The sequence below is a fragment of the Helicoverpa zea genome, chromosome 6 (assembly GCF_022581195.2).
Source record: "Helicoverpa zea isolate HzStark_Cry1AcR chromosome 6, ilHelZeax1.1, whole genome shotgun sequence".
NCBI classification, from domain to species: domain Eukaryota; kingdom Metazoa; phylum Arthropoda; class Insecta; order Lepidoptera; family Noctuidae; genus Helicoverpa; species Helicoverpa zea.
Genome location: NC_061457.1, coordinates 6,224,980 through 6,243,445, shown reverse-complemented (window position 1 = coordinate 6,243,445; position 18,466 = coordinate 6,224,980). Strand labels below are relative to the sequence as shown.

The window sequence follows — 18,466 nt, the reverse complement described above, 5'->3', positions numbered from 1 at the left end:
TCATTTTTGTGCTCTTAATTATGAAAAGGATTTCAACACAACTTAAAGAATCACATCCCTGAGAAGCTGAGCTTTTGCAATATTATTCAAAGTTATTCCTCATTCTCACTACAATGTTAGTGCGGAAGCAGTTCAAACAGATTTGTTGTGCCAATAGCTGCCCCAAATCTTTTTAACTTTTATTACATCTTACGTGACTCCCATTTCTGTTGCTCTTGTTAGTGCTTTTCTTTTTTACGCAATGAATTTAAAGTGTTAGCCATTAACATAATAGCCGTTAACTAAAACCACTAAATCTGAGAAGATAGGTATATAGCTGGTTAATGTATGTCATATTGTCATTCAAGTGTTAAATTAACCACACGTAATAAAGCTAGCAAGATAGAAAAACTGATCATGATTTATTTACTTAGTGAGTTATTCCTGAAACAATACAGCATGGTTGGATCTTTAGAGATCCTTAGAGCCTCGGAAACTTTGTGTAGGACATAAAACTCAATTGAGAAGTTTGAAGGTGTGTCAGAGCGACTAGCCTGAACTTTAGACTTTTTTACACGTAAAATAAAGACTTCCTTCGACAAATAAACTAAACGTGGACGTCTAAGGACAACACTAATAAAAAAGTAAGGCCGATACCAAGTAGTACCTAAACAGAAAATGCTACTATAGCCTGTCGTTCTTCTTCTATATAATTCGAATAAGCAGTTTATGACGGAACTATCTGAATTTCAGAGTTATATCAGGATGCAATTCAGATCATCATAGATTCTTCTGTGTCAATACAACAGATAAACTTAACCGAAGGTCGGCGACCTCTCTGCGATTCGCACCGATGACTTTGCGGTCATTACAAAACTAGGCTAGACTAGACTAAAACAATTTATAATTTGCAGCTCAGAAGAAGGTATTCGCGTACATTTCGAGGTATCATTCGAGCCGATCTTTACCGCGGTGAGCACTGCAGAGGTGACGGCCGTGCTGGCGCGCGAGCTGGCTGCGCCTACGACGCACCTGAGCAAAATAACCACGCTGCCGGAGACGCTACATATTGAGGTAAGCAGTTCAATTAGCACCTTATACCATTACACTTTTATCTTTACGCTCTTTTTACCTCGAGTAAATTTTTTCCAAACGGTTTAACATTAGATGCTACGTCATTTTCGGTAGATAAGTATTTATTACGTTTCATATTAGCATATTGGTTATGCAATAAAGAAGTTCCTTTACGCTGCATCCAAATTAAATACTGATAACTCTCGTTTGTATTTTCCGGTCTCTCCGGAGAGTTTTTCGAGGTATTTGTACTAAGTGCCGAGATTATTGACTAATTCAAGAGATACGTTGAACTAATTTCAAAGATTAATAAGTAATTAGATCTAGAATTCATCATGGCGAGCTAGATTTCAACGCTAAATAGCAAGGAAATCAGCCCATTGAGAAACATCGTAGACTTAACGGTTGGATGATTTTATTTGCTCAAATTCATATTCTCCTTTTCTTTACTCTGCAAACACTTGAAGATTACTAAATCCTGTTTTGGAATATTAGGTAAGCCTTTAAACAAAGCAATCAAACTCTTTGCTGAGTTACCTAGGCAGTTTCATTGCTTTAAAATTTTATTTTAGTTTGCCTATCATTGTTTCATGCGAACGAATGTTAGTTTTAACATTTACGTTTAAATATTCTGTTCTTGAATTGCATTGCAGTGGGGCAGTCACCCCGTATTAACATAACTATCTGATCCGTTGGTATTGTTTGCAAGAACAATGAACTTCAATATTATTTTGGTAAATTGAAAACGTTGATTAAGTTATGCAGTAGCTGGAATTTGCTATTGTTATACATCGTTACTCATTGAAACCTTAGCCTTTTTTAACCGACTCTAAATGCATTCTTAGAATTTTTATCAACTATGTTGGGGTCAGCCTTTGTAATGTGAAGGGGCTCCGTGTACACTCGGCCTATGTGTAGAATCATAAAAATATCGTAATAAACACTGATATACCTTGATAATTGAACATTCTCCAAGTTCACTATATTTATTGAAATATCATGAAGGCACGGACTGACCTCGGCGAGAACGCTATTACATTTCAACCTCGTAGATCTCCAATTATTTTGCAGCAACAGTTCATATTAAATTCTTAATTATGTTTAGTAGATACCTACGAGCTGTTTCTTGCGGTTTCACCCGCGTCCCGAGGGAACTTTTTGTCGTACCCGGACATAATAGGTACATATAGCCTATGTGATTTCCATACAATGAAAGAATTTTTCAAATCGGTTCATATTATAAATGGAAATATAAGGAAATGTTTCCTCCATGTAGGTAATATTAGTAGAAAAGTATAGATTTCTTTAATTAATAAAATGTTGTAGCTCGACTACTGCCAAGGTGTTAAGAGCACAATCCTGCATTCTAATAATATTGTTACTTAGTTTAAGCATGATTTCATTCACACTTTTAATCACGAAGTCAGCTCAAGTTACATTGGGAGCAATGTCTAGTTTAGAACATAGAATCGATGTTTTTAATGGCACCATAATCTGCGCAGTCTTATAAATAATTGTCCATGTCTTTATCACAAATAGAATATACTCACAAAATTATTCTGGAGCTTATTTTACCTAGCCGATGAATCAGAACCAGTTTTTTTTACTTTCCAACAGTAAACTAGATCCATGTATTGTATGTTGCAGGAGAACTCAGCAATATCGTCGTTGGAACTGAAGGAGACCGAAACAACGCCAATAGAGGCTCCGACAACCGAAGCCGTGACTCCAGACGCTGTAGAAGAGGTCCGGGAGTGCTCGCCAGTGACACTGTCCTTGTGTTCACACCTGCCTTACAATACCACGACGTACCCTAACCTCGTGGGCCACTCGTCTAAGGACGCCCTCATGCGGGACCTCGTCGCGTTCAGAGAACTGCTTGACGCTGAGTGCTCTCATCTTGCACAGGTAAACGACACTAAGACACCTAGGTACATAATTCAATAAAATGTTGAGATAAATATAAATCTTTAGAAAATTCAGAGACAAAAACTGCCTACGCAATCATATTCAAGTTCATTGTTTCAGCAAAGCATAACTTGAAACGAATTGCTGGGTGTTTCATCACTCTATATACTCCCTTATGTACTGTCCTCATATACTCTCTAATGTACTGTTCTCATATACTCCCTTATGTACTGTCCTTATATACACCCTTATGTACTGTCTTTATATACTCTCTTATGTACTGTCCTCATATATTTCCTTATGTATATACTCCTTTATATTCTCTCCCTATATACTCCCTTATGTACTGTACCCATATACTCCCTTATATACTGTCCTCATATACTCCCTTATGTACTGTCCTCATATACTCCCTTATGTACTGTCCTTATAAAAGCTGTTGATTTGCATCCGTGCCATAGTCAAGGACGTAATTATGCTAATGATTCTCGACCCAAATCAGCAAAAAAATTGGTACGTATTTTTTTTTTCGGAATTCCGTCAATGTCGTCTAGCCGTATTTAAACTTGGCGCGTGTGTTACTGGCCTTAAAACCGTGCTGCGCCCTAACACAAACGCAAACACAAAGCATACGCAACGATCATTCATGATTTTCATTCATAAAATTGGATTACTTCTGAAATACTACGACATTACAATGACAAAAATAGCAGAGCATATTAGCTATTTCCCGTCTACTGTAATTCCAATCGATTTATTTACGTATTTTATGACCTCCTCCTGAACTATGGCACAAATGCAAATCAACACCTTGTATACTGTCCTCATATATTTCCTTATGTATATACTCCTTTATATTCTCTCCCTATATACTCCTTTATGTTCTGTCCTCATATACTCCCTTATATACTGTCCTCATATACTCCCTTATGTACTGTCCTCATATACTCCCTTATGTACTGTCCTCATATACTTCCTTATGTACTGTCCTCATATACTCCCTTATATACTGTCCTCATATACTCCCTTATATACTGTCCTCATATACTGCCTTATGTACTGTGCTCATATATTTCCTTGTGTATATACTCCCTTATGTACTGTGCTCATATACTCCCTTATGTACTGTCCTCATATACTCCCTTATATACTGTCCTCATATACTCCCTTATATACTGTCCTCATATACTCCCTTATGTACTGTGCTCATACATTTCCTTGTGTACTGTCCTCATATACTCCCTTATGTACTGTCCTCATATATTTCCTTATGTATATACTCCTTTATATACTCCCTTATGTACTGTCCTCATATACTGCCTTATGTACTGTCCTCATATAATCTCTTATGTACTGTCCTCATATATTTCCTTGTGTATATACTCCTTTATATACTCCCTTATGTACTGTCCTCATATACTCCTGAAGTTGTATAGTACTGCAGGAGCTAGTATACTACTTGCGATCGAACAGCGTGGCAATAGCAATAGCGGCGATGACGACAGGCGAAGGAATAAAATACACGGTAAGAGTTTAGAAGCTGTATTACGTAGCAAGGTTACAAGCGTAATGAATTAATTATAAAAATGCACAGGTATTTATACATAAAAATACTTAAGAAAAAACAGCTCCCGCTTGGCATCTATGCGCAGGAGTTTACGCCCCCTCATTAGCGAGGACAATAGGCGAGTGCGCCGCCATCTTGGCTCACTAGCGCCACCATCTCGGCTCACTAGCGCCACCAACAAAAGATGCGCAGACGCCATATTGAAAGGGGCGGCGCTAACTTGTTTATCGTCGCGGAGTGGGCGGAGCTTCCCAACTTGTTTTGCACACGGCACGCTCTGACGAAAAGTGGCGTGATCTTCATGCTGCGTTTAGTCGTGTGTTTTGCTTGCCACACCACTCCCCCGGCGAGACCGTGACTACGGGCGATAGTAATTAGGGAATTTTACTGTCCTGCCGCTTTTTGTTCTTCTGAGCGGGGAATCAGGTTGATTTGGGTTTGAGGTTTTAATTTGTTCTGAATCCAGTTCTTCTCTCGCCCTGTACGCAGGTTTTACTCGGTCGATCGTCACCTTTTGCCGTTTCCCATTGACTTCTATGTCTATTGTTTTCTGGCCACGAGCTAGGACCTTGTGTGGGCCTGTATATGGGGCCTGCAGTGATCTTCGACCTGGGCCTTCACGTAGGAAGACGTGTGACGCTGTGTTCAGGTCCTTCGGGATGTAGAAAGGACGGCTGGAGTTCGTGTGCCACGACGTTGGTTGTGGCGTCAACTTGCTCATGTGAGTGCGTAACCTGTCCACCAGGTCACCCATGTCCGCGGCGTCCCTTGGGGCTTCTGTGAGGAACTGTCCAGGTAAGCGGAGTGGCTCGCCGTAGACGAGTTCAGCGGTTGTTGCACCTATATCCTCCTTCCAAGCGCTGCGTATGCCTAGTAGCACCCATGGTAAGACCTCTGTCCAGCTTGAAGTCGCATGGCACATAATGGCGGCTTTCAATTGGCGGTGTAGTCTCTCGACAAGGCCGTTGGCTGCGGGATGGTAAGAGGTGGTCAGATGGTGAGTAGCACCTATGAGGGCGGCGAGGTTCTTGAAGGTGCGACATTCAAATTGCCGGCCTCGGTCCGTTGTTATGTGCTCTGGACAGCCAAACCGAGCTATCCATCCTGCGGTGAGAGCAGTGGCGCATGTCTCTGCGGTAATATCTTGCAGTGGGTACGCCTCAGGCCACCGTGTTGCACGGTCGACAATCGTGAGGCAGTACTTGTAACCGCAAGACAGTGGTAAGGGGCCAACTAAGTCGATATGGATGTGGCGAAAACGTGTCGTCGGTGGTTTGAAAGGCTGCAATGGAGCAGATGTGTGGCGTGTCACTTTACTCCTTTGACACGCTTCGCATTCCCTTGCCATTTGGCTACAGTCTTTTCTTACTCCTGGCCAAACAAATCTTTCCGTGACAAGCCGAACACTTGCCTTTCGCCCCGGATGACTGAGGTTATGAAGAGACGTGAAAATCTGCTTGCGGAACGTTTTTGTTATGTATGGGCGGGGAGTACCCGCTACGTCACAGTATATCTCGACGTCACTCTCGGGTAATTTCACCTTCCTCAGCTTTAAAGATGATCCTTCTTTTAGCAAGTTCTGTAGCTCGGGGTCGGCTTGCTGTTCCTTGGCCAGCGCTTGGTAATCCAATGGCAGTTGAAGCTCGTTGATGCGCGAAAGTGTGTCCGCAACAACGTTGTCCTTCCCTGGTATATATCTTATATCAGTTGTGAACTGTCCTATATAATCCAGGTATCTGAATTGACGAGGAGGGCAGTTTGATCGTGGGCGAGCAAACGCAAATGTCAGCGGCTTATGGTCTGTCGTGACGTAGAACACGCGTGCCTCAACCATGAATCGGAAATATCTGATGGCCTCGTATATCGCCAGAAGTTCACGATCGTATGGGCTGTACTTCTTCTGGGATGGGCTAAGCTTCTTTGAGAAGAAGGCAAGTGGTTGCCATTTTCCGTTGCTCCGTTGCTGAAGTACGGCACCTATTGCTGTATCAGACGCGTCCGTGAGTATGTTTAGCTCAGCGTGAGTGTCTGGATGCACCAAGAGAGTGGCTTCGGAAAGGCTCCGTTTGCAGATGTTGAAAGCGTCTAGCAGTTCCGGTGTCATGATAACCGGGTGTGATCCTTTGACTTTTGGACCTGCGAGCAGTTGGTTGAGCGGTGCTTGTGTTGAAGCCGCTGCCGGGATGAAACGGCGATAAAAGTTCAGCATCCCTAGGAATCGCCTTAATTCCTTGACGGTCTTCGGTTCAGGGAAGTCTTGAATAGCCTGAACTTTGCATTCTGGTGGCTGCGTACCTGCTGCGGAGACTTTGTATCCCAGGAACATGACCTCTGTCTGGCCGAAAATACATTTGCTTGTATTTAATAAAACGCCGTACTTGGCCAGACGTTCGAAAAGTAGTCTGAGATGTTGTTCGTGCTGGTGAATGTCCTTGCTGAAGACCAGTATATCATCCAGATACCCGTAGCAGAAGTTTAAGTCTCGCAGAACTTCATCCATGAATCTTTGGAAAGTCTGAGCAGCGTTTCTGAGTCCAAAGGTCATGTAGGGAAACTCGAATAACCCAAATGGAGTTGTTATCGCTGTCTTAGGTATGTCTTCTTCAGATACAGGGATCTGATTGTATGCCTTCACTAAATCTATCGTGGAGAAGATAGTACTGCCCGCCAACTCGTGAGTGAAGTCTTGCAGGTGTCTGATAGGGTAGACATCCGGAATGGTTCGAGCATTCAATGCGCGGTAATCACCGCATGGGCGCCATCCATCATTCTTCTTAGGCGCTAAATGCAGTGGTGAGGACCAGGCGCTCTCCGAAGGGCGTGCCGTTCCGTTTTGCAGCATTTCCTCAAACTCCTGTTTCGCTATCTTGAGGCGTTGTGGGTCCAAACGACGAGGACGACTAGAAACAGGAGGTCCCGGCGTGGTGCGTATATGATGCAGCGTGTTGTGCTTTGGTACCCCTGGCTTGCCTGCAGGACGCGTGAGGTCTGGAAACTCCCTCAGGATGCGGTGATAGTTGCCATCCCCGGTCATGGTGCGGACAGAGGATATCGCTTCTGCCGGTTCGTACTGCGGTGCCTGAGTCGTAAGTGACGTCATGCTGTCTATGAGACGTTGATTTCGGCAGTCGACAATCAGATTGTAGAAAGCTAGAAAATCGACTCCGATTATGGGCTTGGTGACGTCGGCAACTATGAACCTCCACGTGAATGCGCGGCGAAGTCCTAAATCGAGTGTTAGTGGATGAAACCCGTATGTGCTTATAACTGATCCGTTTGCCGCAAACAACTCGTATTTTGTCTTCATGCGTGGTCCCCGTACAGCGGATCGTGGGAAGACACACAGGTCTGAACCCGTATCTATAAGAAACTGTATCTTCGTGGTGCGATCCGTAATGAACAGGCGGCTCGATATTGCATGGCAGTCATACTCCGCCCTTAGTGGCTGCCTTGGTGGTTTAACGCCTTCGCGTTATACGAACACGGTTCCGTGCATTTGCGGGCTTTCTCGCCAAATCGGCTGTGGTAATAGCAGTACCGGTTGTTTCTGGAGCGGGAATGTGATCGGTATCGGTTTTGGCTATACCGACTTCTGGAGCGCGAGCGGGATGGTCCATGACGTAACTGCGCGCTCATGACCTCCAGCTTATGTGATAAGTCAGCCACGGTTCGAGTCAACGCCTCGATAGCACTTCCTTGTTGACTCGTCTCCTGCTGTGAGCAAGCTTCTTTCCCGGGCACTGGAATGCTAGTTGCGGCGACTTGCGTGGTTACTGGAACGATGTCATTGATGCGGTCCACCAATTCTGCTACGTCTTCGAGGCTGGAACTTGCTTGCATCGTTACTATCGTTTGGAGGTTCGTCGGCAACCTACTGCACCAAATCGACCTGATGAAATCAGTTGGGACATTAGGTCCGGCCAGTTGCTGTAAGTGGCGGAGAAATTGGGTGGGTTTCCTGTCTCCTAACTCTTCATGCATGAGTAATTGCTTGATCTTCCGCTCCTGCGAGGCGGATAGTCGCTTGATCAGCTCTGCCTTCAGTTTTTCATATCTGCCGGTGGCGGGGGGGCTCACTATGAGGTCACGCACTTGCGCTGCATGTTGCGGTTCGAGCTGCGCCAGCACGTAATAAAACTTCGTGTTGTCCGTGGTAATGTTGGAGAGAACGAACTGACCTTCTAGCTGCGCAAACCATAATTGTGGGTCGTCTGCATTGAAGACTGGTGCCTTGACCCCCACTCGGTACGCCATGAAGAAATCACTGTTAGCTTCTTTCATCGGTTCTGTCATAATTGATGCTTGCCGGGCTTAGTTCTTGAATCCGGAACGAACGTCGGTGGTCACCAGTGAAGTTGTATAGTACTGCAGGAGCTAGTATACTACTTGCGATCGAACAGCGTGGCAATAGCAATAGCGGCGATGACGACAGGCGAAGGAATAAAATACACGGTAAGAGTTTAGAAGCTGTATTACGTAGCAAGGTTACAAGCGTAATGAATTAATTATAAAAATGCACAGGTATTTATACATAAAAATACTTAAGAAAAAACAGCTCCCGCTTGGCATCTATGCGCAGGAGTTTACGCCCCCTCATTAGCGAGGACAATAGGCGAGTGCGCCGCCATCTTGGCTCACTAGCGCCACCATCTCGGCTCACTAGCGCCACCAACAAAAGATGCGCAGACGCCATATTGAAAGGGGCGGCGCTAACTTGTTTATCGTCGCGGAGTGGGCGGAGCTTCCCAACTTGTTTTGCACACGGCACGCTCTGACGAAAAGTGGCGTGATCTTCATGCTGCGTTTAGTCGTGTGTTTTGCTTGCCACACTCCCTTATGTACTGTGCTCATACATTTCCTTGTGTACTGTCCTCATATACTCCCTTATGTACTGTCCTCATATATTTCCTTATGTATATACTCCTTTATATACTCCCTTATGTACTGTCCTCATATACTGCCTTATGTACTGTCCTCATATAATCTCTTATGTACTGTCCTCATATACTCCCTTATGTACTGTGCTCATATACTCTCTTATGTACTGTTCTCATATACTCCCTTATGTACTGTCCTCATATACTCCCTTATATACTGTCCTCATATACTCCCTTATGTACTGTCCTCATATATTTCCTTATGTATATACTCCTTTATATTCTCTCCCTATATACTCCCTAATGTACTGTACCCATATACTCCCTTATATACTGTCCTCATATACTCCCTTATGTACTGTCCTCATATATTTCCTTATGTATATACTCCCTTATGTACTGTCCTCATATACTCCCTTATATACTGTCCTCATATACTCCCTTATATACTGTCCTCATATACTGCCTTATGTACTGTGCTCATATATTTCCTTGTGTATATACTCCCTTATGTACTGTCCTCATATACTCCCTTATATACTGTCCTCATATACTCCCTTATGTACTGTCCTCATATATTTCCTTATGTATATACTCCTTTCTATACTCCCTTATGTACTGTCCTCATATACTCCCTTATATACTGTCCTCATATACTCCCTTATGTACTGTGCTCATATATTTCCTTATGTATATACTCCTTTATATACTCCCTTATGTACTGTCCTCATATACTCCCTTATGTACTGTTCTCATATACTGCCTTATGTACTGTGCTCATATATTTCCTTATGTACTGTGCTCATATATTTCCTTGTGTATATACTCCCTTATATACACCCTTATGTACTGTCCTCATATAATCTCTTATGTACTGTCCTCATATACTCCCTTATGTACTGTCCTCATATATTTCCTTATGTATATACTCCTTTATATACTCCCTTATGTCATCCTCCGAGCCTTTTTCCCAAACTATGTTGGGGTCGGCTTCCAGTCTAACCGGATTCAGCTGAGTACCAGTGCTTTACAAGAAGCGACTGCCTATCTGACCTCCTCAACCCAGTTACCCGGGCAACCCAATACCCCTAGGTTAGACTGGTGTCAGACTTACTGGCTTCTGACTACCCGTAACGACTGCCAAGGATGTTCAATGACAGCCGGGACCTACAGTTTAACGTGCCATCCGAAACACAGTCATTGGTGTCTAAGATATACTTAGAAAGTACATACAAACTTAGAAAAGTTGCATTGGTACTTGCCTGACCTGGAATCGAACCCGCGCCCTCATACTCGAGAGGTTGGTTCTTTGCCCACTAGGCCACCACGACTTTTTTATATACTCCCTTATGTACTTATGTACTGTCCTCATATACTCCCTTATGTACTGTCCTCATATACTCCCTTATGTACTGTGCTCATATATTTCCTTATGTATATATTCCTTTATATACTCCCTTATGTACTGTCCTCATATACTTCCTTATGTACTGTCCTCATATACTCCCTTATGTACTGTGCTCAAATACTGCCTTATGTACTGTCCTCATATAATCTCTTATGTACTGTCCTCATATACTCCCTTATGTACTGTGCTCATATATTTCCTTATGTATATACTCCTTTATATACTCCCTTATGTACTGTCCTCAATTACTCCCTTATGTACTGTCCTCATATACTGCCTTATGTACTGTGCTCATATATTTCCTTGTGTATATACTCTCTTATGTACTGTCCTCATATACTCCCTTATGTACTGTGCTCATATATTTCCTTATGTATATACTCCTTTATATACTCCTTTATGTACTGTCCTCATATACTCCCTTATGTACTGTCCTCATATACTCCCTTATGTACTGTCCTCATATACTCCCTTATGTACTGTCCTCATATTCTCCCTTATGTACTGTCCTCATATACTCCCTTATATACTGTCCTCATATACTCCCTTATGTACTGTACTTATATACTCCCTTATGTACTATCCTCATATACTCCCTTATGTACTGTCTTCATATATTTCCTTATGTATATACTCCTTTCTATACTCCCTTATGTACTGTCCTCATATACTCCCTTATATACTGTCCTCATATACTCCCTTATGTACTGTCCTCATATACTCCCCTTATGTACTGTCCTCACATACTCCCTTATATACTGTCCTCATATACTCCCTTATATACTGTCCTCATATACTCCCTTATGTACTGTGCTCATATATTTCCTTATGTATATACTCCTTTATATACTCCCTTATGTACTGTCCTCATATACTCCCTTATGTACTGTCGTCATATACTCCCTTATGTACTGTCCTCATATACTCCCTTATGTACTGTGCTCATATATTTCCTTATGTATATACTCCTTTATATACTCCCTTATGTACTGTCCTCAATTACTCCCTTATGTACTGTCCTCATATACTGCCTTATGTACTGTGCTCATATATTTCCTTGTGTATATACTCTCTTATGTACTGTCCTCATATACTGCCTTATGTACTGTGCTCATATATTTCCTTGTGTATATACTCTCTTATGTACTGTCCTCATATACTCCCTTATGTACTGTTCTCATATACTCCCTTATGTACTGTTCTTATATACTCCCTTATGTACTGTCCTCATATATTTCCTTATGTATATACTCCTTTATATACTCCCTTATGTACTGTCCTCATATACTCCCTTATGTACTGTCCTCATATACTCTCTTATGTACTGTCCTTATACAAGCTGTTGATTTGCATCCGTGCCATAGTCAAGGACGTAATTATGCTAATGATTCTCGACCCAAATCAGCAAAAAAATTGGTACGTAATTTTTTGTATTTTTTTTTTCGGAATTCCGTCAATGTCGTCTAGCCGTATTTAAACTTGGCGCGTGTGTTACTGGCCTTAAAACCGTGCTGCGCCCTCACACAAACGCAAACACAAAGCATACGCAACGATCATTGATAATTTTCATTCATAAAATTGGATTACTTCTGAAATACTACGACATTACAATGACAAAAATAGCAGAGCATATTAGCTATTTCCCGTCTACTGTAATTCCAATCGATTTATTTACGTATTTTATGACCTCCTCCTGAACTATGGCACAAATGCAAATCAACACCTTGTATACTGTCCTCATATATTTCCTTATGTATATACTCCTTTATATTCTCTCCCTATATACTCCCTTATGTTCTGTCCTCATATACTCCCTTATATACTGTCCTCATATAGTCCCTTATGTACTGTCCTCATATACTCCCTTATATACTGTCCTCATATACTCCCTTATGTACTGTCCTCATATACTCCCTTATGTACTGTCCTCATATATTTCCTTATGTATATACTCCTTTATATACTCCCTTATGTACTGTCCTCATATACTCCCTTATGTACTGTGCTCATATACTGCCTTATGTACTGTCCTCATATAATCTCTTATGTACTGTCCTCATATACTCCCTTATGTACTGTGCTCATATATTTCCTTATGTATATACTCCTTTATATTCTCTCCCTATATACTCCCTTATGTTCTGTCCTCATATACTCCCTTATGTACTGTCCTCATATACTCCCTTATGTTCTGTCCTCATATACTCCCTTATATACTGTCCTCATATACTCCCGTATGTACTGTCCTCATATACTCCCTTATATACTCTCCTCATATACTCCCTTATGTACTGTCCTCATATACTCCCTTATGTACTGTCCTCATATACTCCCTTATGTACTGTCCTCATATACTCCCTTATATACTGTCCTCATATACTCCCTTATGTACTGTCCTCATATACTCCCTTATGTACTGTCCTCACATACTCCCTTATATACTGTCCTCATATACTCCCTTATTATATACTGTCCTCATATACTCCCTTATGTACTGTGCTCATATATTTCCTTATGTATATACTCCTTTATATACTCCCTTATGTACTGTCCTCATACACTCCCTTATGTACTGTGCTCATATACTCCCTTATGTACTGTCCTCATATACTCCCTTATGTACTGTCCTCATATACTCCCTTATGTACTGTCCTCATATACTCCCTTATGTACTGTCCTCATATACTCCCCTATGTACTGTGCTCATATATTTCCTTATGTATATACTCCTTTATATACTCCCTTATGTACTGTCCTCAATTACTCCCTTATGTACTGTCCTCATATACTGCCTTATGTACTGTGCTCATATATTTCCTTGTGTATATACTCCCTTATGTACTGTCCTCATATACTCCCTTATGTACTGTTCTCATATACTCCCTTATGTACTGTTCTCATATACTCCCTTATGTACTGTCCTCATATATTTCCTTATGTATATACTCCTTTATATACTCCCTTATGTACTGTCCTCATATACTCCCTTATGTACTGTCCTCATATACTCTCTTATGTACTGTCCTCATATACTCCCTTATGTACTGTCCTCATATACTCCCTTATGTACTGTCCTCATATACTCCCTTATGTACTATCCTCATATACTCTCTTATGTTCTGTCCTCATATACTCCCTTATGTACTGTTCTCATATACTCCCTTATGTACTGTCCTCATATACTCTCTTATGTACTGTCCTTATACAAGCTATTGATTTGCATCCGTGCCATAGTGAAGGACGTAATTATGCTAATGATTCTCGACCCAAATCAGCAAAAAAATTGGTACGTAATTTTTTGTATTTTTTTTTTCGGAATTCCGTCAATGTCGTCTAGCCGTATTTAAACTTGGCGCGTGTGTTAGTGGCCTTAAAACCGTGCTGCGCCCTCACACAAACGCAAACACAAAGCATACGCAACGATCATTGATAATTTTCATTCATAAAATTGGATTACTTCTGAAATACTACGACATTACAATGACAAAAATAGCAGAGCATATTAGCTATTTCCCGTCTACTGTAATTCCAATCGATTATTTACGTATTTTATGACCTCCTCCTGAACTATGGCACAAATGCAAATCAACACCTTGTATACTGTCCTCATATATTTCCTTATGTATATACTCCTTTATATTCTCTCCCTATATACTCCCTTATGTTCTGTCCTCATATACTCCCTTATGTACTGTCCTCATATACTCGTTTATGTACTGTCCTCATATAAATCCTTATGTATATACTCCTTTATATACTCCCTTATGTTCTGTCCTCATATACTCCCTTATGTACTGTGCTCATATATTTCCTTATACTCATATACTCCTTTATATACTCCCTTATGTACTGTCCTCATATACTCCCTTATGTACTGTCCTCATATACTCCCTTATGTACTGTTCTCATACACTCCCTTATGTACAGTCCTCATATACTCTCTTATGTACACTCCCCATATACTCCCTTATGTACTGTTCTCATACACTCCCTTATGTACAGTCCTCATATACTGTCTTATGTACACTCCCCATAAACACCCTTACTTAGGTACCTTATATACTTACCCTATAAACACCCTTATGTACTTACCTCATACACACCCTTGTGTACTCTAAAAAGTGTTCAGTGGTGACTGAAAGTTGTAACTGCTGATTTTTATATACTTAAGTACTAATTTTCAAGACAAGAGCGCGCGTAAACCTTGAGTGACTGCGGCTCAGTGTACCAAAAGGTCGACCTCGGCAAGCGACTCTACATTACAATAGAATTATGTTATGTTACGTATGTTATTTAATTCAGGAAAGTAATTAATACGCATGTTTTATTGTGTTTCAGGATTTTGTATGTCAAATGCTGCAGCCTCGATGCTCTGACGAGCGTCTAGTTCGGCCGTGTCGTGCTTACTGCCGCGCATTCCATGCTGGCTGTGGAGCGCGCCTACCAGACCGACTCCGACCGCATTTCGACTGTGCACGGTTCCCAGATTACTTCGGCAAAGGATCCTGTGCTCCTGAACCAGGTATGCTTCTGAGTTCATTACTATAAGTTCCAACTAGCCATTTCATCACTAAATAACGTGGTTGTCCAAGAATACTTACTTCTGAACATCTATTCTTTTTCACAGAATGCTCAAGAGGCCTTCAGCGGCTCGCACTATCGCGTCGAGAGTGCGATGGCATTCCTGACTGCGCAGGCGCAGAAGACGAGCGTAGTTGCTCACATTGTTCCGCGGCGGGCACGGGCGGTTTGCGGTGTGCGTTGCAAACGCGTTGCCTACCCGCACATTTGCGCTGCGATGGAACGCCCGACTGCCCTGACGGGAGTGACGAAGCTGGATGTCGTGAGTACTAATAGTTAGGATACGTCTGCACGACCTCAAGCTGCTTTGTTCGGTTTCCTAACCTGGACGTTAGGATTAGAAACTATAGATGGAAAACTGGGCATTTCAAATAAGTTTTTATTAAATGTGGATTATACTTTTTGCTGCAGTATGGATCACTCGCTCCCTTGCATCCTGGAGACGAGAGAACAGCGAGTCAACGCTGGGCGCGGTCCGTAGCCGCAGCGGGTATGCGGTGTGGGCGGAGCGTGGCCGAGACGGCAAGATCTGCGCCGCGCCACACGAGCACGACAAGCGCGCGCTCACCAGCGTCGCCGCTTCGCTCTGCAAGGCGCTCACCTTCAAGTGAGCATTTATCTTCAATTTTACTAAGTTTAAAATTGACCTGTTAACAATCGATAGGTATCTTCAGATCTTATAGGATCCACGTACCTACTACGTAGCTACTTACGCGTCAATTTGCCGAAATAATACTTATCCATGATTTATATTACCTATCATTTCCTAATTATATCTAAGTTATGTTTAAATTATCTAGTGATAGGTAGAATATTGTAAGTATTTTACTTGCCCACGTAGGTAAACTGCGCACTTAATTAACACAATCACTGTATTGTTAATTCTTTAGACTAGTAGAGAACTTTACGGCGGGTAACTGCTTAGGTATTCTTTGCATTTAATCATACCTTTACATAGCTCGATGGACCTTCGTAATATGCAGATGAAACTATTCTACCTGCGTATGTCTGTTAAATATCTAAGTAATGCGTAATATTGTAATTATTATTTCAGGGCTTCATTAAGCGCAGAAGTAGTACCAGATGCGGAAGAAGGAGAGTCAAACGAAGAGCGGGATCCGAAGAAAGAAAAACCACAATACGTTGAAATAGTAGATCCCTTCGCTCCAGAAATATCATTCGTTAAAAGTGAATGCCCTGAACGAAAAGTTATAAGAGTTGTCTGTGATAATTTGGGTAAGTTGACTCCAATTGCTGTTTTAAAACATTTTACTAAGTCCATAGGTCCATAAGCCCATTTCTAAGCCATGAAGAAAACATTAATGTATGGCCTTGCATCAAAACAGAATGTGGTGTGACGTCTGCTCGCGGTATCGGCGCGGGATCGGGCGTGGAGGGCCTGCCTCGCTCGGCGCGGCCGGGGGACTGGCCGTGGCACGCCTCGCTGTTGCGAACTCACGTGCACGCCTGCGACGCTGCGCTTATACACCCCTCCTGGCTCATCACTACTGCCTCCTGCTTCCAAGTAAGCACAAACTGTTTCAAAATAAGAAACACCAATACCACGAACCTCAAATCTGCCTACAAACATCTAAATCAATTATATAATCTAATTGTAAGTCACTAAGATTATAATGAAATATTCAATGTCTTTCTTATATCAACAGGGACAGCCAAAAGCTGAATGGACTGCGAGATTTGGTACAGTGCGAATACAAAGCACTACACCTTGGCAACAAGAAAGGCGAATAGTTGGCATGGTGCGTTCTCCCATTGAAGGCAGTATGCTAGCGTTAGTGCGGTTGGAGGAACCAGTGGAAATGACGGATTTTGTAAGGCCCATATGTTTGCCAGACAATGGTGCAGAACCAGCTAGTCGAAATATTTGCAACACTTTAGGCTGGACAAGAAACAAAGACCAACTGCAAAGGGTCCAAGTAGTGACTAGTCCCATGAGCACGTGCGAAAATGTGAGCATCGCCATTGTAAATGGAATCTGTGCTGAACCATTATATGACCAGGATGACTGTGATGTAAGTAAATAATTGTTTGTTTTAATGAAAATACGTTTTTGCCTCCTTTTTCCTGTGCTAATAATATTGTTATTTTGTCAGGAGGAGGAGTATGCAGGCAGTTCAATGATGTGTTTCAATGAGAAGACAAAGCAATGGTCACTGGAAGGAGTCAGTGGATGGCGTATCGCTTGTACAAAAATTGGTTTAGGACGCCCTCGCATTTATGATTCCATTAGTTCTCATGTCGACTGGATACGACGAACAATATCGAATTCAGCAAGATGACCTGAAGGAGGTACAAAAATTTAATATTTGTAAAGACTGCAGTAATGTTTTGGTTGTATAGTTTCTTTCTTAAAACAGATAGATACATACACATTAGAAAACTAAAAGATATTGGCAGAGAACTGTTTTGTATAATTTTTTTAGTATGAAGTTTAATATTCTTGGGGTAGGAATAAAATGTAACTAGGAATTTTAGAATATTGTTATAGTCAGTATCTACATGTTGCACTGGTTTCTATGTAATTTCTAATGTGATAAATATTACACATCATATTAACAATACTCAATACATTGAGACCAAGATGATTTCATTATTTGCTGTAATAATAATTGTTTGTAACAAAGTGTAAGTTGTTAGTAACTATGTATAATATTTGTTTATAAGGTGAAAATAAGTTGTTAATCTAATTTCTATAAAATGATCTTTAAGTGCCTATTTTATTGTAGTTTTTATAAAGTTTTAAGATAATTTATTGAATATAAAAGTTAATTGTTACAATTAAAGTACCTATTGTAAATATTATTATAAGAGTGGAGCCAAAATTTATAGCTAGTTATAATAAAATTTATAAACAATTGTTCTACTTGTTTTTTTTTGCATGAGTTTTTGAATGTTGCCTTTCTCTATGATTTGCAATGCAACCGTATGTGGTGGGATTTCATGAAATTGATTATAATATATATGCTATGTTTGGATTTCAAAAGTTAATCATAATAAAACCCCTTCTTATGATGATATTCATGGGTTATATGATTAATTCTATGTATTTAG

The 18,466-nt window shown here is 41.3% G+C and overlaps 1 protein-coding gene across 1 annotated transcript in view; it reads left to right on the top strand.

The window, feature by feature from the left end:
* The window catches only part of LOC124631212 (atrial natriuretic peptide-converting enzyme), a 31,709-nt gene extending 13,435 nt beyond the window's left edge, over positions 1 to 18,274 (top strand). Inside the window, exons 4-12 of the mRNA XM_047165460.1 lie at positions 894 to 1,053; positions 2,701 to 2,961; positions 15,152 to 15,335; positions 15,441 to 15,656; positions 15,806 to 16,001; positions 16,449 to 16,630; positions 16,741 to 16,919; positions 17,062 to 17,427; positions 17,509 to 18,274. Coding sequence (XP_047021416.1) covers positions 894 to 1,053; positions 2,701 to 2,961; positions 15,152 to 15,335; positions 15,441 to 15,656; positions 15,806 to 16,001; positions 16,449 to 16,630; positions 16,741 to 16,919; positions 17,062 to 17,427; positions 17,509 to 17,694 — 1,930 coding nt within the window. The 3' untranslated portion in view covers positions 17,695 to 18,274. The remainder of the gene's footprint in view (positions 1 to 893; positions 1,054 to 2,700; positions 2,962 to 15,151; positions 15,336 to 15,440; positions 15,657 to 15,805; positions 16,002 to 16,448; positions 16,631 to 16,740; positions 16,920 to 17,061; positions 17,428 to 17,508) is intronic.
* Positions 18,275 to 18,466: the final 192 nt, after the last annotated feature.